General features: G+C 48.0%; 1 protein-coding gene across 1 annotated transcript in view; it reads right to left on the bottom strand.

Moving 5' to 3' along the window:
- LOC137422414 (teneurin-3) overlaps window positions 1–24,191 on the bottom strand; it is a 419,444-nt gene that overhangs the window by 122,669 nt on the left and 272,584 nt on the right. Inside the window, exons 14-15 of the mRNA XM_078772563.1 lie at window positions 20,150–20,296; window positions 18,806–19,028 (exon numbers count right to left, since the gene is read on the bottom strand). Of these exons, the coding sequence (XP_078628689.1) occupies window positions 18,806–19,028; window positions 20,150–20,296 (370 nt within the window). The remainder of the gene's footprint in view (window positions 1–18,805; window positions 19,029–20,149; window positions 20,297–24,191) is intronic.

The following is a 24,191-nucleotide window of genomic DNA, read 5'->3' as shown; positions in this document are numbered from 1 at the left end:
TTCAGTGGTGTTAATTAACAGTGGTTCACCTTTATGGCATAGGTGCCACGTTGACCCATAGGTCCATCCCCGGGTGGTGCTTGGCCGCAAACGAACTGCGGTCCATTGTGGGTGGCCACAAACATTGCGGTCCATATGGTGTATCGATCCCGGCAGCAAACAGCGAAAGTGCAGGCCCACAACTGCGCAGCCAGCACCTCTCTCTCCTCTCTCTCTACCCCAAAGCCAGATCCTCGGAGGTGGGAGACAAAAGAAGCAGACAAGTGAGTAAGGTGGTAAGGGCGCAAAAGTGCACGCAATACAAGATGATGCACACTGGGGGCACATGGGAACCAGGTGAGACAGGTACGTTCCTATCGTACGCCCCCCCCCCCCCACCAGGTAACCTACATGGCCCCTCCCTTACCCCTTACTGTATCCACAAAACACAACACTACCCATAAACATCTACTTTACAAATCGACAAACATCCCTACTGTCTTCCCCGTTCCTCCCATAAACCAAATTCGTCTTCTCTCCCTCCTAACCAATCAAATTTGCCATTTTCAACTCTCATCAAAATTTGCCATTTTCAACTCAACATCAAAATTTGCCATTACCAATTCATCATCAGTCCCTCCTAGGGAGGGAGAGATGGAATCACCCCAATGTCTCATCCACGTCGTGATGCGTCTCACAAATCCTCACAGCAATTCTCATTTCTGCAACACAACCAACGAAAACACAGGTGTGGAGTCATCATCATCACCACAGGTAAGTGGCTGCGTATGGTGCGACAGGTTCATCAATCCTAACTATCGCCTAAATGACTTTAACAACTTTACACTACCCGGGGTCTTTCTCCGGCCAAACCATTGGCCCTCTTACACTATGGGTTCTAAAAACCAATTCCCATTGGCCAAACTGTGGTGCTTTTCAATTTGGGGTCTCACTCCCCCGATTCATCTCCCGGTGCCCTCGCACAATTTCTGGGCTGTGGCGTGTACCTCTCCCAGCGGGTCTACCCACCTGCACACCTCCACCACTGCAGTTGCCTCCGAGCTTACCTGCTCCTTACCCTAACCTAACTACCTGGGGAAGGCCCTCTCGCACTCTCCCCACTCGGTGCCCTCTCTGGCACTGGGCTACCCGGGTCCGTCCTCCGGATCCTCGGGCCCCATCCACAACTCTACCGGCTCCCAGAGCCCACCTGCGGCCTCACCTGGCCGACATCCTCACAGTGGTGGAGTGCCCAACCAACTACACACACTAACAGGCTACACGCCCAGCCATTTCCACAACACTAATGCACCCATTCACAACACCATTCTGCAACCGCACCACAGATGCCAATATCCAACCACAATTTACCTGTACCCTCTACCTAACACTTACACTACCCGCCCCGGGTATCCGTGATGGGGGTCCACTCTTCCCCCATTCACACCTTCGCACCATGCACACCACTCCGTACCACTCACTCCAACTCTCTCCACACACCTGTACCTGCACACCTGTGCTCTCACACCTGGTGCCACCTGCACCCTTCTCTCCCCAAGCGCATTCGCGCTGATCCACACACTCACTACTCATACACTGCTCCACACACCTGTCCAGTTGCACACCTGTGCAATCACACCTGTTCCATCCTCACACACACACGGCATCATCTCAGCTAACTATTCCCTTCTGAAACTTGCGCTTCCCAGTCGTCCCTTTAAACTATTGCGCTCCCTCGTCATTATCATCCATACTAATCTACCTGCGTCCCCACTACAGGTATCAGTCACTAACTAACCTTGACGTTACCTAATGTCATCTTCTAGGGCCCTATCAATATAACCTAACCCACCCGGGCTAGTTTTCACTGCCATACACCCCATAAGCTATTGCTCCTTTGCCCCCCTCATGGGAAGGGTGGCAGGGATGCCATCCCACCACATCGGGGGTCTCTCACTACCAATTTTGCACATCAAATTTCAACAAATCAAAAATTTGCCAATCACTACCCATCATCTGCCAATCACTACTGCCAATCCCTTGCCAATCATCAAATTTTGTTTTTCTCTAATTTTGGGTCCAAAACACTAACCTCATCACCCAGTCTACTCACTAATACCTCTCGGTGCGCCAATCCCTGTCCAAAGCCCGGCTTCGTAAAGCCAAGCCATGAATGCGGGTTGTTCTGTGCCAGCGGCTGGATGCGTCCGGCACTCGGTGCAGGGACGGGGGCTTACCCGGGCCGAGATCCCACGCATCACCTCGGCGTGGAGCCATCCAATGTCCCGATCTCGACCTGCCGGCACGTTTCAACAAAACGTGGTCGCCATAACGACCCTTCCTATCGGGCTGCCAGCTCCGCCTAGTGGAGCCTGGACGCGGCCGTTCAAAGCGAGGCCCGGCACGCACCGAGGGCCTGCTTCGGCTAAAAGTCGCTCTAACCTCTAACCCGTGTAACGTCGATGCTTCACCTGGACGCTTACACCCCGCAGCCCGTTCCTTGCTCACACATCCAGCCGTTTCCATGCTCCTCGTACCGTTCCTTACACACCCAGGCACACTCATTCCACTCACAGCCTTGGTCACACACCTGACCACCGAACACTTTGGCACACATTCGTCGCTCGCACACCTCACCAATACACCTCTTCGCGCCCCCTCCTCAGTCACCTCCTCTGTGACAATCACAGGTGTGCTCTCATTCGCACACCCAACCACGTGCCTCACCACCAACTCCAGCGTGCATTCCCACTCACGCTCTACCATTCCAGGTGTGCATCCTTCCATCCCAGGTGTACATCCTCGCTCACCTGTCACAACTAACTCACGCTCCATGTCACTCTCACTACTTTCACCTCCACTCTTGACAACGCACTCACCCTTACTCTTGACAGCGCACTCTTTCCTCGTGCACCTGTCCGTCACACACCTTTCTCGCGCACACTCTCCCGTCACACCCTCTGTAACACTCACCACGCCACGCTTCCATGTGCTCCCTCGCACACGCGCTACGACCGACTCACTCTCGCCAGCACACTCACTCCTCGGCGCGCGCTTTTTCCTCACACACCCCAGAGTCGGACTTTCTTGCACACCTCCTTTTTCGCACGCCAGACCTGTCGCACACTTCACCAACGGCCTCTCACGAACACCCGGGTCTATCTCGACCCCCAAGCTTCTTAAATCCCCTGGCGCATCATACGCACGACCATATTGGTCACCACTTACACCGGGTCCTCTTCCTCTTCGCTTCTCCTCCATCACCTGCGAATCCCTCATCCGGTTAATGAGCACATCATCACGATCCAAACACAGACTTTGGACCAATTCTTTTACTTCCTCCTTTATCTCTTTCTTATCCCCTCTCCGTCGCTTCTTAATTTCGCTCATCCCCTCTTCCACTTCTTCTAATTTGTGCTTCACCTCTTTTATTCCCCGGTACGTCTCCTCAAGCTCGTCCTCCAAGGCTACCTTGACCGTTTCCAGGTGCGTCCTCACCTGCCGGTCCTTCGTCTCCATTACCTCTATCACCTCGTCCAACCTCGTTGTCAGTCCCTCACGTACCATCTGACATTCCCTCTTCGTCGCTATCAAGTCGTTTTTTATGTCGTTTTGTGTCGCTTTTAAACCTCCTAATACCGCAGTGTGCCTCTTTACCTGGTCCGTTAGTTCTTTTTGTCCCTCTGTTAGCTGCTCCACCTCCTGCGTCAGGACCTCTATGCCCCCCTGTAACTTTACAGTCCCCTTTCTCACCTCCTTCTCCATGTGCTCCTCACAGTGCCTCACCTCCTCGCGCACTCCTCCGACCTCCTCATTCACTCCTCTTCTGATCTCCTCTCCCATCACTTGCATCTCCTGCCCAGATGCCACCCTCATCTGCTCCATTTCCTCCCTGTGAGCATCCAGTTTGGTTTCTACCCCCATTCTGACCCCCTCTATCTGCTGCTCCATTTGTTTAACTTCCCTTTCCGCTTGGTCCCTCATGTCCCTCAATTTGCCTTCCATACTGTTTTCTAACCCCTCTAACCCATTTTTCACTCCCTCTATCTGATTCTCCTGGGCAGCCATTCTATTTTCTACCCCCATTAACCCATTTTTCACTTCTTTTATCCCGTTGTCTAACCCCTCAAAATTATTGTCTAACTTCCCAAATTTCTTGTCTAACCCCTCACCAGTACCCCTCGCTTCGTCCCTCATTACTCCCAATTGCTCACTCTGAGCATCCATCCGGTTCCCCATTACCCCCATTTGGCCCTCCAATCGCTCACCCAATCGCTCAATTTGGCTCCCCATACTCATCTGTACAGCTGCCTGTAGCTGCGCAATGAGGGCCTGTATGTCAATCGGCTGCATGTTAAAGCCCGTTGATACAGCGGGCTCGGCTACCGCGCGCTCTTGCGAGGCGCCATTTTGCGTGCCTGCTACTCTCGCTGTTTCGCTCTCCTCATGTCCCTCATGTCCCTCAATTTGGTCCTGGACCGACCCTGCTTCACTCTCCCCTACCGGACCCCAGCCGTCTTGATCCGCCATAGCGCGACTTGCAAAATTCGAGTTTCGTAAAACAAATCCAAATTTTTTTTTTTTCGTTATAATTTCGGCGAGCGCAGTAACCGCGGGACCGCGCTCCGGCTCGATTTTGTCGAGCGCAGTACGCGCTCCGAACCGATTTTCCCTCCCAAAATTTGGGCCTAACTAATTTAGTCCCGGGTCCGAATCTCACTCCTCGACACCAATTGTTACAGACACGACTTTGATGTTAAAGTGGGCCGAGCGGAATGGCCGTCGTGTCCGCACAAATTACCCGACTATACTCGACGTTGACGAAGTCGCGCGATGCTGGCTCAATAAGAAAAAGAAGACACCCGGCTGGATTACAATAACACAATACGACACCAGGGGTTCAGTTCTCAAGACCTCCGGAGGAGGTTATATTAAGGCGGAAGGTTAGATTACAACTACAAGAGGGACAGCATAGAAAGACAAGCACTTAGACACAATCTTATATTATTCCCAACAGACGACAGATAAACGGGACAAAGCTGACTCACACGGGGATTGATGGAAAGGACAGGCGGGTAGCGATGGCTCCAGGTGCACCTGGGCTCAAAGGTCAGAATCGACTCGGTCCGGTCCAGAGATGCGGGGAGGTCGCAGCGCTCGGATGGCGTCTTGTCTGCTCAAGCTGGGGGCGCATCTGACTCAGCGCTCGCAGGTGGCTTTCCTTCTCCAAGCTCGGTGCGCATCTGACGTCACATCCGGCGCGGGGCCGCGTATATCCGGCGGGGAGTGACACGCCCTCGGCTCGTTAGCTCCGCCTCGTGGAATCGGCACGTTGCTTCTCATTGGGTGCGTGCGGGGGGTTTACCAGGCTCCGCCCTTGACGAGGAGCTGACAAGGAGCCCCTTCGTGGTAACCCCGTGGAGCGCATGGTCTATGGCGCTAATCGAGCCGGTGTGAGGACGCATCCTCCCCCGCTCCGCCGCCATCTCCTCTGTTGTTGTTGTAATTGTTGGGGAAGAAGATGGAAGGAGGTATGGGAAAGGTCCTAAACTCACTACTGATGCCATATAATCACATTCTGGTGCAACGAAGAGTCATAATTAATGGAAACGAGGCCTTAACTGACATAGAATAAGAATAACTAGGAAGATGTCCGAAAGTTGTCTACGTGTGGTGCGGTGGACCTGGGCACGACATTTAATGGGGGAATAAGGGGAAGGTCGGCTCTACTGATTGTTATTTACATGCAATGGGACTAGGGAATGGGGGATCGGGGAAAGTTGGGGAGTATTGGAGAAAATAGGGGAATATTTACAAGCGGATATGGAGGCCAAATTCCATATTCGCAACAATATATTGTTGCGGAGATGAGGACTGTATTTTTTTGATTGTGTGCTGTATTATTATTATTATTGTTATTCTGCGCCCCCCTACCTCCGGAGCTGTGTAAAGGTGAAAGGGCATCCCATAATTAGTCCACAAGCATACACGTCAGCCAAATAATAGAATACCCCTGTTTGATAGTTATCTCTTATTCTGTGTTTTAGAGTAAGGCTGTGTCTCCCATTAATTGAAGTACTCCATTGCACCAGTGAAAGAGAATAGATCCCCTTTCATTCCCATCCCCAAAATCTCCATTTCCTTTCACATCCCCTTTCGTCATTGCCAAGCCTCGATTCTCAATTACCTCCCCTCCAAAACCACCATTGAACATGTGCTCGAATCGGAGAAGAAAGGCGTGCCCGCCCGTCGTCATCAAGGGCGGAGCCAGAGGGTCGCGCGACCAACCAGGGCCGAGGTGAGCACCCCGATGGGCGTGTCCAAAAGGCCGGCGGCTTAATCGCCGGAGGCGCTATAAAAGGCGCGCACGCGAGTGAGTCGTGAGTTGGTCGTCAAGAGAGAGAGTCGTGAGGAGTCAGTCAGTGGAGTCGGTGGTCAGTTGGTGGCGTTGGTTGCGGTGAGGAGTCGATGGTAAAAAGTGAGTGGACCAAGAAAGAGTTGAGGGGTTGGACCAGACGAGTCGGACAAGGCCTGGCAAAGCACGCGACGTCCACAGCAGCCACAACAGCAGCTTGGGGGCCTGAACGGCGGTTTGGAGCAGGGCCGTGAAGGAACGGCGGCTGCTAAACGCGCCGGTTGTGCTGCAGGACCCCCTTGGACCTTCCTCTCCCTCCAGCCATCCACCTCCTGCCATTCCATCCTTCTTGTGTACGTGAGTTTGTTCTGTTTGTTCTGTCCTGGGTTAATTAAGTCTGTATAAGCTAGTATTTTCACTGTGTCACCTGCGTCTTATGTGCTTGTAAATAAACGTGACTGCTTTCTTTTTGCTTATGTGTGTAAATAGTCAATAAATTCAGTAGTATTTCCAAACCTTTCTTTGCCTTCGTTTTCCTCTTTGCATTCGTCGTTTTAGTCTTTTCCCTCATTGAGCAGCCGCGGTGCGATCTGGTCAACGTCGGGTGGAATCGGGTTCTAATCGGGGAGTAACTGTTCGGTCGCGGTTGGACCATCCGCTCGGCCCATCATACCATCTAAACCGTGATCAGTAACAATTGGTGTCTGGGAGTGAGATTCGGGGCCCGAACCAAATTTTTAAAACATTAAAAAAAAAAAAAATTTGGTCAAAATTTGGAGCGGCCGAAATTTGTTTTGTTTTACAAAACCTGAACTTTGAAATCGCGCCATGGCTGGTCAAGGCGACGGGATGCCGGTGGGAGAGATAGAGGGGTTAGGAGTAACCCAGGATCAAATGGAGGGGAGCAATGAGGAGGCGGTTGAGGGAGTATCAGACGCACAAAATGGCGGCCTCGCGCACATGATTATTGTGGCGCCAAATTTAGCCGCGCCCGTGACCGTAGCAGCGCCGCCGATGGATTGGGGCCTATTTATGGAACAAATAAAGGCGCTCATGGTCCAGACAAGTGAAGACCTGAGGAATGACTTGGGAAACCAAATGGGGGTAATGGGGAACTGGATGGATGCTCAGAGTGAGCAATTGGGAGTAATGAGGGACGAAGCGAGGGGTACCGGTGAGAAGTTAGACAATAATTTTGAGGGGTTAGACAACGGGATAAAAGAGGTAAAGAATGGGTTAACGGGGGTGGAAAATAGAATGGCTGCCCAGGAGAATCAGTTAGAGGGGGTAAAAAATGGGTTAATGGGGTTAGAAAATAGGATGGAGGACAAATTACGGGAGATAGGGGAGCAATCCGCCCGAGAAATTAAACAAATGGGAGAGCAGATAGAGGAGGTAAAAATCGGGGTAGAAACCAAATTGGATGCTCAGAGGGATGAATTGGGACAGATGAGGGTGGCATCTACAAAGGAGATGGAGGAGATGAAAGAGGAGATACGACGAGGTGTGAGTGAGGAGGTCTCGGGGCTACGCGAGGAGGTAAAGCGAGGTGAGAAGCGTATGGAGAAAGAGGTGAGAAATAATACGGCGAAGTTACAAGGGGGAATAGAAGATCTGACGGAGGAGGTGGAACAGCTGACAGAGGGACAGACGGAGTTAGTGGAGCAGGTTCAAAAGAACACTGCGGTACTAGGAGGGTTAAAAGCGACACAAAAGGACATTAAAAACGAATTAATAGCGACACAGAGGCAATGTCAGATGGTACGTGAGGAACTGACAATGAGGGTGGACGAGGTGACAGAGATAATGGAGACGAAGGACCGAGAGGTGAGGATGCACATAGAGACGGTCACGGTAGCCTTAGAGGACTAACTTGAGGAGACGCACCGAGAAATAAAAGAGGTTAAACAAAAATTAGAGGAAGTGGAAGAAGAGGTGAGTGAAATTAAGAAGAGACGGACAGAAACTAAGAGAGAAATCCAGGAGGAGGTAATGGAATTGGTACAAGGTCGGTGCTCAACTCATCATGTGCTGCTCACTAACCAAATAAAGAGTTTGCAGGTGGCAAAGGAGGTGCGGAGACGAGGTGCCAAGGTGAGTGGCGAAATATTCGGCAATGTATATGATGTGAGGAAAGCTTCAGTCGGCTTGGGGATTGGTTTGGATCCGGGTGTTCGTGAAAGGCCGTTGGTGAAGTGTGCGACAGGTCTGGTGTGCGAAGAAAGAGGTGTGCGAGAATGTCCGACCATGGGGTGTGTGAGGAAAAAGTGCACGCCGAGGAGTGAGTGTGCCGTCAAGAGTGAGTTGGTCGTAGCGCGTGTGCGAGGGGGTACATGGAAGCGCGGTGTGGTGAGTGTTACGGAGGAAGTAACGAGAGAGTGTACACCTGTGGTGAGTGTTACAGAGGAAGTAACAAGAGAGTGTACACCTGTGGTGCGTGTTACAGAGGATGTAACGAGAAAGTGTACGCCTGTGGTGAGTGTTACAGAGGGTGTAACGGGAGAGTGTGCGCAAGAGTGTGCGCGAGAAAGGTGTGTAACGGACAGGTGCATGAGGAAAGAGTGCGCTGTCGAGAGTAAGGGTGAGTGCGCGACCGAGAGTGGAGGTGAGAGTAGTGAGAGTGACACGGAGCGTGAGTTGGTTATGACAGGTGAGCGAGGATGTACACCTGGAATGGAAGGATGCACACCTGGAATGGTAGAGCGTGTGTGGGAATGCACACTTGAGTTGGTCGTGAGGCACGTGGTTGGGTGTGCGAGTGAAAGCACACCTGTGATTGTCACAGAGGAGGTGACCGAGGAAGGGGTGCGAAGAGGTGTGTTGGTGAGGTGTGCGAGCGACGAATGTGTGCCAAGGTGTTCGGTGGTCAGGTGTGTGACCAAGTCTGGGAGCGGAATGAGTGTACCGAGGTGTGAAAGGAAAGGTACAAGGAGCATGGGAACAGCTGGAGGTATGAGCAAGAAAGGGGTAGCGTATGCGTGTAAGAATCCAGGTGAGGCATCGACGGTAACCGGGTTAGCGGTTAGAGCGACTTATAGCCGAATCGGGCCCTCGGTGCGTGCCGGGCTTCGCGTGCCGCGAGAACCAGCGGGGATCCGAGCCGCGGCGGGTTCGAAAGGACCGCCGTACGCGATCCACGCTGGGCCTCGCTTGGAACGGCCGCGTCCGGGCTCCACTAGGCGGAGCGGGCAGCCCGATAGGAAGGGTCGTCATGGCGACCACTTTCTATTGAGACGTGCCGGCAGGTCGAGATCGGGACATTGGATGGCTCCACGCCGAGGTGGTGCGTGGGATCTCGGCCCGGGTAAGCCCCCGTCCCTGCCCCGAATGCGGGACGTATCCAGCCGCTGGCACAAAACAACCCGTATTCATTGCTCGGCTGTACGAAGCCGAGCTTTAGAAGGGAATTGGCGCACCGAGAGAATCTAATAAGTAGACGGGTGATGAGGATAGTGTTTTGGCCCCGAAATTAGAAAAAAAGCAAAATTTGATGATGGGTACGGTGATTAGCGGTAAATGGCAAATTTTTGATTTGTTGGATTTGGACGAGCGAAATTGATAGGACCTCCCCGATGTGGAGGGATGGCAAATCCACCATCCCTCACAGTAAGGGTGGGGCAAATGCGCTATAGCTTATGGGGTGTATGGCAGTGAAAACTAGCCCGGGTGGGTTAGGATATATCGTGTGTAGGGATCTAGCGAAGATGACCTTAGGTGACGTTAAGGTTAGGTAGTGACAAGGATACCTGTAGTGGGGACGCAGGTAGATTAGTGGGGATGATAATGACGTGGGAGCGCAATAGTTTAAAGGGACGACTGGGAAGCGCAAGTTTCAGAGGGGAGTCGTTAGATGAGATGATGCCGTGTGTGTGAGGATTGAACAGGTGTGATTGCACAGGTGTGCAACTGAACAGGTGAATGGAGCAGTGTATGAGTGAGTGATGGTGATGTGTGTTGTGTTGACCAACTGGTCCAGGAAGAGGAGGAGGGTACAGGTGGCACCAGGTATGATTGCACAGGTGTGCAACGACAGGTGAATGGAGGACAGGTGTATGGAATAAATGGTATGGAGTATTGGAATGGATGGTCGTGGAGTGGGTATGGTGGAAATTGTGGAGTGGAGTGGATGGTGCGAAGGTGTGAATGGGGGAAGAGTGGACCCCCATCACGGATACCCGGGGCGGGTAGTGTAAAGTGTGTTAAGGTCATTTAGAGGATAGTTAGGATTGGAGTCTCCTCGCACCATCTGCATCCACTCACCTGAGGTGACAGGTACTCCACACCATGCCATGTTTTGATTATTTTTTACTGTGCAAATGTTTGGATTGTGAGACGCATCATGACGTGGGTGTGACATTGTGCTTGATGTTCCATCTCTTCCTCTTTATGAGGATTGATGATGAATTTGGTGATGGCAAATTTTGAAGTAGAGGGATTGTGGAGACGAATTTGGTATAGGGGAAATATGGGGAAGACGTGACAGTAGTGACGAATTTGTAAATGGGTAGGTTTTGTAAATATGGGGTAAGGGCAAGGGTAGTGTAGGTGACAGGGGGGTGACGTACGGTAGGGACGAGCTTTCTCACTTCGCCCTCCGTACGCATTTCGCCTTGCATTGCCTTATTGATGTGTACCCTTGTGACCTTACCCCTCGCTCATTTGTCTTTCCCCTCTTGTCTCCCACATGACCTGTGCGCCATTGGGCGCCGAGGGGAGCGTGACGTGGGTCGGCCATTGTGCGCCCGAAATTCCCAGAACCAGCTGTCTGCATCGATGCACCACATTATGGACCACATGCCTGTGGCCGAGCACCACTTATGGACCCCATGGGTTGGGGCATGGCCCCTCTGCTGGAACCGGCCATGAGGGCCCGAAATCTTGCTGGCGGACCTTGGCCACAGGGCACCGATGCCCCACAGGTGAACCACATGTAGTCGGCCCTGTGGGCCATAAATAAAATAAATAAAAAGGACACATTGGGTGCAAGTTTTAATACAAATAGGCCGCCAGTAAGCAAAGCAAAAGAATGACAACATCTGGAAGAACAAATAATAATAACCAGCAGAGGGAGCCGAAGAGCAAGAGATCACCTGCAGGGTTAGGGGTTGTTGATTTATTTTTTTATTGTTGAACACTGATGAACTATGGTGACTGCACCGATTGGTGCTTGGGTGTGTATTGGTGCGTTTTTGGGTGCTTTCATGGTGCGTCGATGCAGAGCAGACTGTCTCCCCCCCAGAAAGAACAATCACAGGTCCTGGGTTAGTTTTGTAAATAAAAATAGCGTCATTGTAAATAATGCTTCCCACCGTCAGTGTATAGTTTGAAGACCATTCCGCAATTCGGTTAACTGTGGGCGTAAGTCTGTTAGGCAGGGTGCAATGGAGCAGCGGGACACATTTATTTATGTTTTAAAACTGTCGCACCCAGGGTCAGGTTAAAAGTAGAGGGAACTACACCTACGTGTCACACTAAATAAAAGTTGTAGGCCCGGGACGTGCCTAAGAGGAGGAGGGTGCAGTGTTGCGGAGATGAGGACTGTATTTTTTTGATTGTGTGCTGTATTATTATTATTATTGTTATTCTGCGCCCCCCTACCTCCGGAGCTGTGTAAAGGTGAAAGGGCATCCCATAATTAGTCCACAAGCATACACGTCAGCCAAATAATAGAATACCCCTGTTTGATAGTTATCTCTTATTCTGTGTTTTAGAGTAAGGCTGTGTCTCCCATTAATTGAAGTACTCCATTGCACCAGTGAAAGAGAATAGATCCCCTTTCATTCCCATCCCCAAAATCTCCATTTCCTTTCACATCCCCTTTCGTCATTGCCAAGCCTCGATTCCCAATTACCTCCCCTCCAAAACCACCATTGAACATGTGCTCGAATCGGAGAAGAAAGGCGTGCCTGCCCATCGTCATCAAGGGCGGAGCCAGAGGGTCGCGCGACCAACCAGGGCCGAGGTGAGCACCCCGTTGGGCGTGTCCAAAAGGCCGGCGGCTTAATCGCCGGAGGCGCTATAAAAGGCGCGCACGTGAGTGAGTCGTGAGTTGGTCGTCAAGAGAGAGAGTCGTGAGGAGTCAGTCAGTGGAGTCGGTGGTCAGTTGGTGGCGTTGGTTGCGGTGAGGAGTCGGTGGTAAAAAGTGAGTGGACCAAGAAAGAGTTGAGGGGTTGGACCAGACGAGTCGGACAAGGCCTGGCAAAGCACGCGACGTCCACAGCAGCCACAACAGCAGCTTGGGGGCCTGAACGGCGGTTTGGAGCAGGGCCGTGAAGGAACGGCGGCTGCTAAACGCGCCGGTTGTGCTGCAGGACCCCCTTGGACCTTCCTCTCCCTCCAGCCATCCACCTCCTGCCATTCCATCCTTCTTGTGTACGTGAGTTTGTTCTGTTTGTTCTGTCCTGGGTTAATTAAGTCTGTATAAGCTAGTATTTTCACTGTGTCACCTGCGTCTTATGTGCTTGTAAATAAACGTGACTGCTTTCTTTTTGCTTATGTGTGTAAATAGTCAATAAATTCAGTAGTATTTCCAAACCTTTCTTTGCCTTCGTTTTCCTCTTTGCATTCGTCGTTTTAGTCTTTTCCCTCATTGAGCAGCCGCGGTGCGATCTGGTCAACGTCGGGTGGAATCGGGTTCTAATCGGGGAGTAACTGTTCGGTCGCGGTTGGACCATCCGCTCGGCCCATCATACCATCTAAACCGCGATCAGTAACAATATGTATATATATATATATATATATATCCCTGTATGTATTTAAATGGGAGGCTTTCTCATTTTCATGGGAGGTAGCCGTGGGAGTTGTTATATGCAGATAATCTGGTGTTGATTGGGGAGAGTATGGATGGACTGAAGGAGAAGATGAACAAGTGGAAGGAATGTATGGAGGCAAAAGGTCTGAAGGTGAATATCGGAAAGACGAAGGTGATGTCAAGTCGTAAAGCATGTGGTGAGGTGGAAAGAACTGTGAAGTGGCCGTGTGCTGTGTACAGGAAGGGTGTCGGAGTGAACTCCATTAAATGTACAATGTGCACCGAGTGGGTTCATCACACATGTAGTGGTCTGAGAGGGTCATTAACCAGTGTGGCAGCTACATTCAAATGTAAGGTGTGCACAGAGGGAGCTGCAGATGGAGGAAATGTTGAGTTGGATCTTGGAGACGGCATGAAGCTGGAAGGTGTGAAAACATTTTGCTACCGAGGAGACATGCTGAATGGAGAAGGTGGATCAGACTCGGCAACGGTTGCGAGAGTGAGATGTGCATGGAAGAAGTTTCGGGAACTGAGTGGCGTGCTGACGAGGAGGGGAGTGTCGTTGAAGCTGAAGGGAAAGTTGTATGCTGCATGTGTTGAGTAGTGTTATGATTTATGGGAGCGAGACATGGGTAATGAACGTAGAGCAGCAACGAAGGCTGGAAAGGGTGGAAATGCGAATGTTTCGGTGGATGTGCGGAGTATCGTTGAGAGAGAGGAAGACAAATGATGAATTGCGAAAGATGATGGGAATAGAGCCTGTGATTGATGCTGTGAAGAGGAACAGGTTGAGATGGTTTGGTCATGTGTTGAGGAAGGATGAAAGTGACTGGTTGAGAAGAGTGATGGAAATTATTGCAGAAGGAAGTAGAAGATGGGGAAGACTGAGAAAGACTTGGCTGAAGGTGGTGGAAGAAGAAATGCGGGCAAGGGGGTTAACAAGGGGAGATGCAGAAAATAAGGCAGAATGGAGAAGACTGTCATGGGGACCGCAAGGCTAAACCCTGCTCTCGCAGGGAAAATGGCCTTAAAATGCCTGTTGTGTGTGTTGTTGTATATTTAAATGGGAGGCTTGCCTTGGTGATTGTCCGTGACTTACCCTTGGCCTGCGATCCAATGATGGCTATATTTCTTTGGAAGGCCATGTGGCCTTGAAAAATGTGTCCCCATCTATTTTATTTATATATATATATATATATATATATATATATATATATATATATATATATATATATATATATATATATATATATATATATATATATATATATATATATATATACAGTGGAACCTTGACTTACGAGTTTAATTCGTTCTGTGACCAAGCTCGTAACTCAAATTGCTCGTTTCTCAAATCAAATTTCCCCATTAAAATGCATTGAAATGCTATTAATCCGTTCCAGCCCGCCAAAAACCACACCAATTTTTTTTTAAATATACAGTATATATAAAAATATCTCGCGCTTTATATTTCACCTGTATGCAGCATACAAGTTGGCAGGATGGCCTGGACTGGAGGTACGCACACTTGACTCTAAAGTCTAAACTGTCCAGCCTGGGTTTGAATCCCGACCCAGCTATAACCTGTCATGGGTGAATCACAGGCAGGGTGATTCATCAATGTGTGTACCGCTAAACTGGGCGCCCCGTTTGCGTCCCATTAGTTGTTGGATGTTAAGGATCTCACCGTGTTTTCCACAAAGAGAAGGCGAGCTATCGCCGGCACTCTGAACAAGTTGACGGCAGAGATACTGTACTTGCACGGCAAGATAACCACGTGACCAGAACCCACCTGGTGGCGTAAACTCAAAATAACCAACATGCGAAAACAAAAATGCAGCGCTATACGACAGAGATACTGTACTTGCACGGCAAGATAACCACGTGACCAGAACCCACCTGGTGGCGTAAACTCAAAATAACCAACATGCGAAAACAAAAATGCAGCGCTATACGACAGAGATACTGTACTTGCACGGCAAGACAACCACGTGACCAGAACCCACCTGGTGGCGTAAACTCAAAATAACCAACATGCGAAAACAAAAATGCAGCGCTATATGACAGAGATACTGTACTTGCACGGCAAGATAACCACGTGACCAGAACCCACCTGGTGGCGTAAACTCAAAATAACCAACATGCGAAAACAAAAATGCAGCGCTATACGACAGAGATACTGTACTTGCACGGCAAGATAACCACGTGACCAGAACCCACCTGGTGGCGTAAACTCAAAATAACCAACATGCGAAAACAAAAATGCAGCGCTATACGACAGAGATACTGTACTTGCACGGCAAGATAACCACGTGACCAGAACCCACCTGGTGGCGTAAACTCAAAATAACCAACATGCAAAAACAAAAATGCATATATACACACACACAGTCACGTGAAAAAGTAAGGACACCCCATGTAAAGTTTTGACTTTTTCAACATATTTCAACATACAGCTATTTGATCTTCTTTTCAACAATATTGATAGATAAAGGTGATATAATATAACAAATATCATGAAACATTTACATTTTGTAGTCCATTGTATAATTTAAATAAACAAAAATGCAAATTTCACATGTGGAAAAAGTAAGTACACCCCTCCATTTATCACTACTTCAAATACCTAAAATTAGAATCAGGTGCACCAGCTCAGGTGCAAATGATTAGAACATCGTTAGAGAGGATCTTGGAGGAACCTGTCTTATTTAAACCTCAGACATTTAGTTTGGTTTGCTCTTTGTTCTTGAAGTGTGCGGCGTCACCATGCCGAGATCAAAAGAGCTCTCTGAGGCCTTCAGAAAGAAGGTTAAAGATGCCTACGAGTCTGGGAAGGGATTTAAAAAGATCTCCAAACAATTTGAAATCAATCATTCGACTGTCCGGAAGAGCATCTACAAGTGGAGAAGATTCCAAACAACTGCCAACTTGTTCAGGCTAGGCCGCCCCGGCAAGTTCAGCCCGAGAGCAGACCGCAATATGCTGAAAGAAGTCTCCAAGAACCCCAGAATGTCATCACGAGACCTACAGGTAGCTCTTGCCACTGTTGATGTCAAAGTGCACGAGTCTACCATTAGAAAGAGGCTGCACAAATTTGATCTACATGGGAGGTGTGCCAGGAGGAAACCTTTGCTGTCCAGAAAGAACATTAGGGCAGACTGAAGCTTGCCAATGAAGACCTAGGCTAAGGCCAGCACTTCTGGAACAATGTGCTCTGGACAGATGAGTCAAAGGTAGAGCTATTTGGCCACAGTACCAGAAGACATGTTTGGCGAAAACCAAAGACAGCATTTGACCACAAGAACCTGATACCAACTGTAAAGCATGGTGGTGGAAATATTATGGTTTAGGGCAGCTTTGCTGCATCAGGGCCTGGGCAGCTCACCATCATAGAATCCACTATGAATTCTTCATTGTACCAGAGGGTGCTTGAGGATAATGTGAGGCCATATGTCGGAAAGTTGAAGCTCAACCGAGGGTGGACCTTGTAACATGACAATGACCCTAAACATACCAGTAAATCCACCAATGAATGGCTGAAAAGAAAGAAATGGTGGGTTCTGGAATGGCCAAGTCAAAGCCCGGATCTAAATCCCATCGAGATGCTGTGGGGGGATTTGAAACGAGCTGTGCATGCAATTGTGCATGCTGTGCAACAATTTTTTGTTAAATAAATTATTGCAAAGTCAATTTTCCATTGTTTTTTGTTCAATTAGATAACCTTTACATGGAGATACTGTTTAAATGAAGATCAAATATTGATATGTCCACATACGTTAAAAAGATTTTTTTTAAACATTTCATGTGGTACACCCCATTGGAGGGTTCTGGAACATATTTGGGAGGTAGCCGTCGTAGCCATGGGTAGCACTTTGACATCAACCCTCTTACTTTTTCCACATGCGAAATTTGCATTTATGTTTATTTAAATTACTAGGGCGTGCCCGTACGTGGGTGCAAAAAAACATGCGTGCAAACAACAACAACAAAAAAAAACTTTGAAACCACGTGGCAGTAACGACCACAGAACCCCCCCCCCTCTATTTACATGAAATGGTTTGGTCCATTCGCAAAGCCAAAGCGAACGGCTTGCGAGTACGGTAGAACCCCCCCCCCCCCTCTATTTACATGAAATGGTTTGGTCCATTCGCAAAGCCAAAGCGAACGGCTTGCGAGTACGGTGACCATACCTTGGGAACCACTTGTCCGATTAATTTCAAACCTTGAAAAGGCACATCCTCGGGTCCCCAGCAATATACCTGGCAAGTTTCAAGTATATCGGACCCGTGGTTGTCGAGAAACAGCGGTCACAGACAAACACACACACACACACACACACACACACACAGACACACACACATACACACAGAGATTACTGGAATTATAGATAGATACAATGGACTACAAAATGTAAATGTTTCATGATATTTGTTATATTATATCACCTTCATCTATCAATATTGTTGAAATGAAGATCAAATAGCTGTATGTTGAAATATGTTGAAAAAGTCAAAACTTTACATGGGGTGTACTTACTTTTTCACGTGACTGTACATATATATATATACTGTCATGTTTGTTCATTTATGCATTTGGGCCCTGCAGGAAACAATGAAACCAAATTTTGCATGGCCTCTTTCATCCAGAAAAAGGTCGAGGGCGATGTTTGGAATTTTTTAAAAAAAATTAAGAAGAAAATAAAAATCAGATAATTGGCTTTCAGGCCTCGATCGGGTCTTGTGCTTATCCATTACCTGTGTTTAATATGTATTGTGTGTGTGTGTGTGTGTGTGTGTTTGTGTGCATGTGCGTGTGTGTGTGTGTGTGCACGTATGTGTGTATATATGTATATTGTATAATATGTCTCATATAATATGTGTGCATAAAACACACAGCACAACATGTCACGTTTGATATGTGTACATCATAAACAGTAAAACATGTCACGTAAATATGTGTGTATGTATACAATCTGTGTATATTTAAATTTTCAGGTCAGAGGAAAATGTGCAATGTTATGCAACCGTTAACCTCAAAAAATAAATAAAAAGAAACCATCTTCTAGCTTTTGATTGGTGAACCAGTTCCGTGACCCAAAATGCAAATTCTTAAAATTTCAGATCAATCGGATGAAATTTACGATTTTTTGCAACCGTGAGCTTTTACGTCTTGATCGAAAACAAAACGAATTGTTTTCTAGCTTTTGATTAGTGAACAAATTCAGTGACCCAATATACAAATTTTTGAAATGTCAGGTCAATTTTCATCCAATTATGAGGATTTAAAATGTCAGGTCAATTTTAAGGGGCACTGACCTTTGGCCTTTTGACCAAACTATGAATTTGTCTTCTCCATATTCTCATAATAAAGCTTTCGTAAAAAATTTGATGACTCACACACCGGAAAGCTCAAATGGTAAAACAGTTACAGCACGGACATGGACACACACACACACACACACACACAGACAGACACACACACACACACACAGACACACACACACACACACACACACACATCTTAGATGTTGATATACTTCAGCCTCCTCGATTTTTTGACCAATTCTGAGATTTAAAAAAGTATTCATCAAATACGGCAAAATTAAGGTATGTCTCTTTTGCACAACTTATTGGTGCACCGTTCAGTTGTACAAGCCACATGTGTTGCTTGTTGCCAAAGTTGTGGCTGCAACAAATGGCCGCACCACCTACTTTACATACCGGCTGTCAAAAGGATTGTCCCCAGGAATGATGTGCACCGTCCCCACGAGGAACTTGAACCTTGTGTAGAAAGAATGCACCGGGCGTGTTGCGAGATGCTGTCCAGCTGGTGCCAAGATTAGCGGCAAGACATCCCGGGGGTCGGGAGACCGTCTGCACAAAGCATCTGCCTTACAGGCAAGCTGCACACAGCAGTCTGGGTCGATGCAATCAAACAGGCCATCTGCAATCAAAAACGAATGCTCAAACCTGCTGCTTCCGTCATTTTCTGGACCATTTCCCATATATTTATAAAGGTGTATGCATGCGTGCAATCCTAAAGGTTAGACATTATGATTGGAGTAATAACTGAGATCATTATCAACATTGACCTGTAGGATCACGGGGTTCATGCCGAATCCACATTGTAAAGGGGTGTAATTGAAGGTCATTCAGAGGCCTCTATAAAGCCGACATGAGACCACTTGGTCTTACAAACCAAAAATAAAGTGTCTTGGCCTATTTGGGGCAGCCTGGTGTTGGCTTAGCGGTTAGGGTGCCGGCTTGGGATCTTATGATCCTGGGTTCGAATCCCGGTCGCTCGCTGAATTAACGCCAGGGGAGTTGACTCCGCCTGTCATCCTTCCGAGGTCGGCAAATTGAGTACCAGCTCACTGGTAATTACCTGCGTGTAGCAAAAGGTGACGAACAGGGTTGGCGGCAGGAAGAGCATCCGGCCATAAAACATTGCTTCAAAAAGGGGACCAAGGTGCCCAAAAAAGGACACCTCTCTGCGGGGAAAAATGGCCTCTAAAGGTGGTTCTTCTTTCTGAAGGTGGTTCTTGGCCGATTGGGCGTTCTCACCTGAGTGCATCGCTCATGATATTGGGATCACAGGTTAAAAGCCCAAATACTATGCTGCCTTGTCTCCAAATATCCTTGTGCTGTAGGTGATATACATTGTGCACGAGCTACACTCCTTCAAGAGCAATGAGACACTGCAGAAATTTGGTCTTAGACAACAAGGTGATCGAAATAACCCATTACAGGAAATGCTTCTTCGCAAACTCATGGCATCAAATCAAAAAAAATATATAGACAGAGCTACTGTATAATTACCAAATACAAGGCAGAAGGACAAGGGGGTAGCTAGGTTGTATATTTTAAATGAAAACATTTTATATTGAAAGATTCCCAAAAATACAGAGAAATTGCACATAAACTAGAAACATCATTGTTGAAAGGGAAAAAGCCACTAAGCTGAAAAAGTTGTAAAAGTTCCTCAAAGTATTTTGAAAGTTTTCGTACACCTTGACAGCTGAATGAAAGATACAACTCTGTGTATTCTTTACTCGAAACATCTACCTCGATCATTGTCCTTTCCATCCTCGCAGGCCATCTCCACAGCAACGCTGCAGCTGAACCCCCTCCAACCAACGTGGCAGGTGCATTGCCACAGTCCGCTGTCCGACTCGCATGAGCCTCTACCACTGCATCGGCTCGGGCAGCCCTCTAACGTGAGCAAAACAACAACATTGCATTTGTAACAATGAGCTTCCATAAAAGATTCATCCGAATAAGGCATTCCGATGGCATTGTCCCCTGTTAATGGGACAGGGGTTAACGACGCGGTCGCCAGCTGAGCGGAATGTTGGACTCGCGATACAGTCGTGCTTAGTTTGACTAAAGGGTCATGTAGCGGGTAGTTAATCGTGCAACTACTTTGGCAATTCCAATTCCGGAACCTTCTACCACACACAAACGGCATAAAAGTGCAATTATCTTGGATTCTGGGAGCCTGGTGTTGGCTTAGCGGTTAGGGTGCCGGCTTGGGATCCGAGGATCCTGGGTTCAAATCCCGGTCGATCGCTGAAGTAACGCCAGGGGGATTGACTCAGCCTGTCATCCTTCTGAGGTCGGCAAATTCAGTACCAGCTCACTGGTAATTCCCTGTGTGTCATAAGAGGTGACGAACAGGATTGTTAGGGTTAGGGTTAGGGTGAGGGTGAGGGCTTGGGTGCCGGCTTGGGATCCGAGGATCCTGGGTTCGAATCCCGGTCGATCATTGAATTAATGCCAGGGGGGTTGACTCAGCCTGTCATCCTTCTGAGGTCCGCAAATTGAGTACCAGCTTCCTGGGATGAATGATCCCGGTGTGTACACCGATTTAGAATAGGTACACCGTATCCCTGTGCACCGTAAGAGGAGACCAAGGGTTGGCGTCAGGAAGGGCATCCGGCCATAAAAACATCCCCTCAAACAGGGAACCATGATCGGTCATGGGGCCCACAAGGCCAACCCCCGCTCTAGCGGGGAAAAATGACCTTAAAACGATCATTCATTCATTCATTCATATCTTGGATTCTGGAATGATGCATTTTAGACAGCGAGGATCTCGTGAAAAATTACACTTGTTAATTAAGAATCGAAGATAACGCTGTAATATTACCCAGGATCCTCATGTGAGATTCCGCATATTAACTCACGGGCACAATCATTCATCCGCTCGATAATGAGCGAGCTGACTACATGATTGAAGGACGTGTTTTTCACATCACAATGGTTTGCTTTTCCTTGTTTTACTCTGAGCGCACCGATCTTAGATCGAGGCCTAAATTATTTCATCGAGACATAATGGATAACATATAATTGACTATTCCGAGTACAGTAACCACCAAATAACCTGCCAAAATCAAGAATCTCTGCTCACCTTCACTCTTTCATTCCTCTTTTCTCCCGCCTCTGGAACAAACTCCCTCACTCTCTTCAATCCCACTCCTCCCTCCAGGTCTTTAAAACAGCTGTTCACCACCATCTCTTATCTTCCCCCATCCAAAACCTTGATCTTTTCTGCCCCCGTTAATTCACCCCAGATCCACTTTTTTGAAATACCGACTTCTTTCCTGGAAGTTTTAGCAGTATCCACGTGTTTTTTGAACCTCTCCCACCAATGCCTCCTCCCTCTCACAGATCTCCCGATGTCCCTGCTATCCATCTTGTCTCCCGCTCCCTTTACCATATGTTTTATGTTTTATGTGTCAGTTTGACCTTTTTGTGATCAATGTAGCTCTTACACGAGCCTCGAACTTGTATTAAAAAAAAAAAAAAAATTTAATGTTTGACCCAATTCCAGCACAAAATAGGTGAAAACAAAACACGTGGAGACATTTAGTATTCCTGGGTAAATCCTGGGATTTAGTGGAGTTAGTTATCAATTTGAGAACTCAATTTGACATTTATAAACTCTTAATGCCTTCCTGGGTAAAGCAATGCTTTCCTGTAGGTCGCATGCCTTTATGTGGCGGACCAGCATCCGTGGGATCAGGCAGGCCAAGATGTCCTGAATAAGCCATTTTATGGCATAATGAGGTCAAATCACCAAATGTGGTGGAATGGTGGCTTAATGTCAGTTGGAATTCCTGGTCATATGTCAAGTATTATTGAGACACGGTTCGGGGGCTTTCAAAGGCCAAAAACTCGGCTTCCTCGGGTATTTCTGTCCACAGAACGAACAGTTGTTGAAAATGTTAAAATGATCCGTGGTCATTGTTGCAAATTGATCTGTAAACTTGAAATAAGAATGAGCTACAATCGGTTCACAGAGCATAATAACAATGTAAAAAGCACATGGAGTCCACCTGTGGTTTAGGTAATGGACGAGGCTTGATGTCATATTGTGTTTTTGTTATCCCCTAATTGTGAAAAAGAATATGTTTTTAGTTTTGCATTCCCAAAAGAAAAACACCTGCTGTCTCCACATTTATTAATTTAATAAATGCTTGTTATAAAAACCCCTTCTGCTGAAACAACCGAAATCCAGGCTCATTGATCACCTGCACTCATTTGTTCCTGTTTTCTATCATCTTCCTCAGTCTGTGAAACAAACTTCCTCAGTCTGTTCAGCCCATTCTTCCTTCCAGTGATTCAGGAGGACTGTTCACCACCACCTCAGGTCATTCGCCATCCATGCTCATGATTTTTTTTTTATCCCCATTAACCCTCAAGCACACCTTTTTTTTTTTCTTTTTTTTTGTATACAAGATCGAGGCTTGTGAAAGAGCGAACATCAATCACACAAAAAGTCAAACCGACACATAAAACACAAAATAAGGGGAGCGGTAGACAAGATGGGGAGAGAGGGGGAAGGACACAAACACAACATTTGAGAGCAGGGACATCGAGAGAACTGTGGGAGGGAGAGGGCTTTGGGGGAGGTGGGAGAGGTATATAACATATGGACACTGCAAGGACTTCCAGGAAAGAAGTTGGAATTTCAAAAAAGTGTATCTGGGGTGAATTAGCGGGGGTAGAAAAGATCAAAGTTTTGGATGGGGGAAGATAAGAGATGGTGGTGAACAGCTGTTTTAAAGACCCGGAGGGAGGAGTGGGATTGAAAGGAGTGGGGGAGTTTGTTCCAGAGGCGGGAGAAAAGGGGAATGAAAGAGTGAAGGTGAGCAGAGAGCCTAGATTCTGGCAGTTTAACCATAAGAGGGTTGCTGGCAGATCTTGTGCGACATGTAGGAATATTTGGGGGACAGAGCACAGAGAGAGCTGGGGGAGCAAGGCCGGAGAGGAGTCAGTGGAAGACAGAAAGACTACCAACCTGCCTGCGGTGAGTGAGTGAAAGGCCCTTGGAGGTAGCTTCATCGCAGGAGATTGCAATGATTCTGAAAGCTTTGGTTTCAACAGCGTGAAGCCGAGCTAGGTGTGAGGCAGGAGCACCAGCCCAGAGGGGAGAGAAGTATTCCATTGAGCTGCGGATGAAAGCCTTGTATGTGGTGAGGAGCTCAGGTGTGCCAAGTAAGGACTTCGCATGACGGAGGATGCCCAGTCGGCGACTGGCTTTGGAGGCCAGCTTGGAAATGTGGTTTTCCCAAGAAAGATCATGGCAGACAGTGAGACCCAAAAACTTGAGCGACAGACTTCTTGGAGAGGATTGTTAGGAAAGTAGATGAGAGGGTTTTCCAGTCGGTCTTTTTGGAGAGACATAGTAAGAGTGTGAGATTTGTCAGGATTAAAAGACATGTTCCACTTGTTTGACCAGTCTGTGATTTTGTCCAGGTCTGCAGAGAGCGAGGAGGCTGCAGACTGCTGATCTGAGGGATGAGAAATGGAGTGGTAGAGAGTGGAGTCATCAGCAAAGAGAAAGAGAGGATTTTCCAGAGAGTCGGAGAGATCATTGATGAAGACCAGAAAAAGCACAGGGCCCAGAACACTACCTTGGGGAACTCCAGCCAGAACATGAAGGGGAGATGAGAGAAACCCATTCAGGGCCACACGGTGACTACGACTAGAGAGGAAGTCCGCAAGCCAAGCGTGGAGATTTCCATGGATACCATAGGAGGAGAGTTTGGTGAACCGAGCTGGGTGCCAGACCATATCGAAGGCACGTGATATGTCAAGGGAG

This window comes from Myxine glutinosa, chromosome 2, assembly GCF_964187855.1.
Source record: "Myxine glutinosa chromosome 2, kmMyxGlut1.1, whole genome shotgun sequence".
Lineage (NCBI taxonomy): Eukaryota > Metazoa > Chordata > Myxini > Myxiniformes > Myxinidae > Myxine > Myxine glutinosa.
This window is presented reverse-complemented; position numbering and strand designations above follow the sequence as displayed.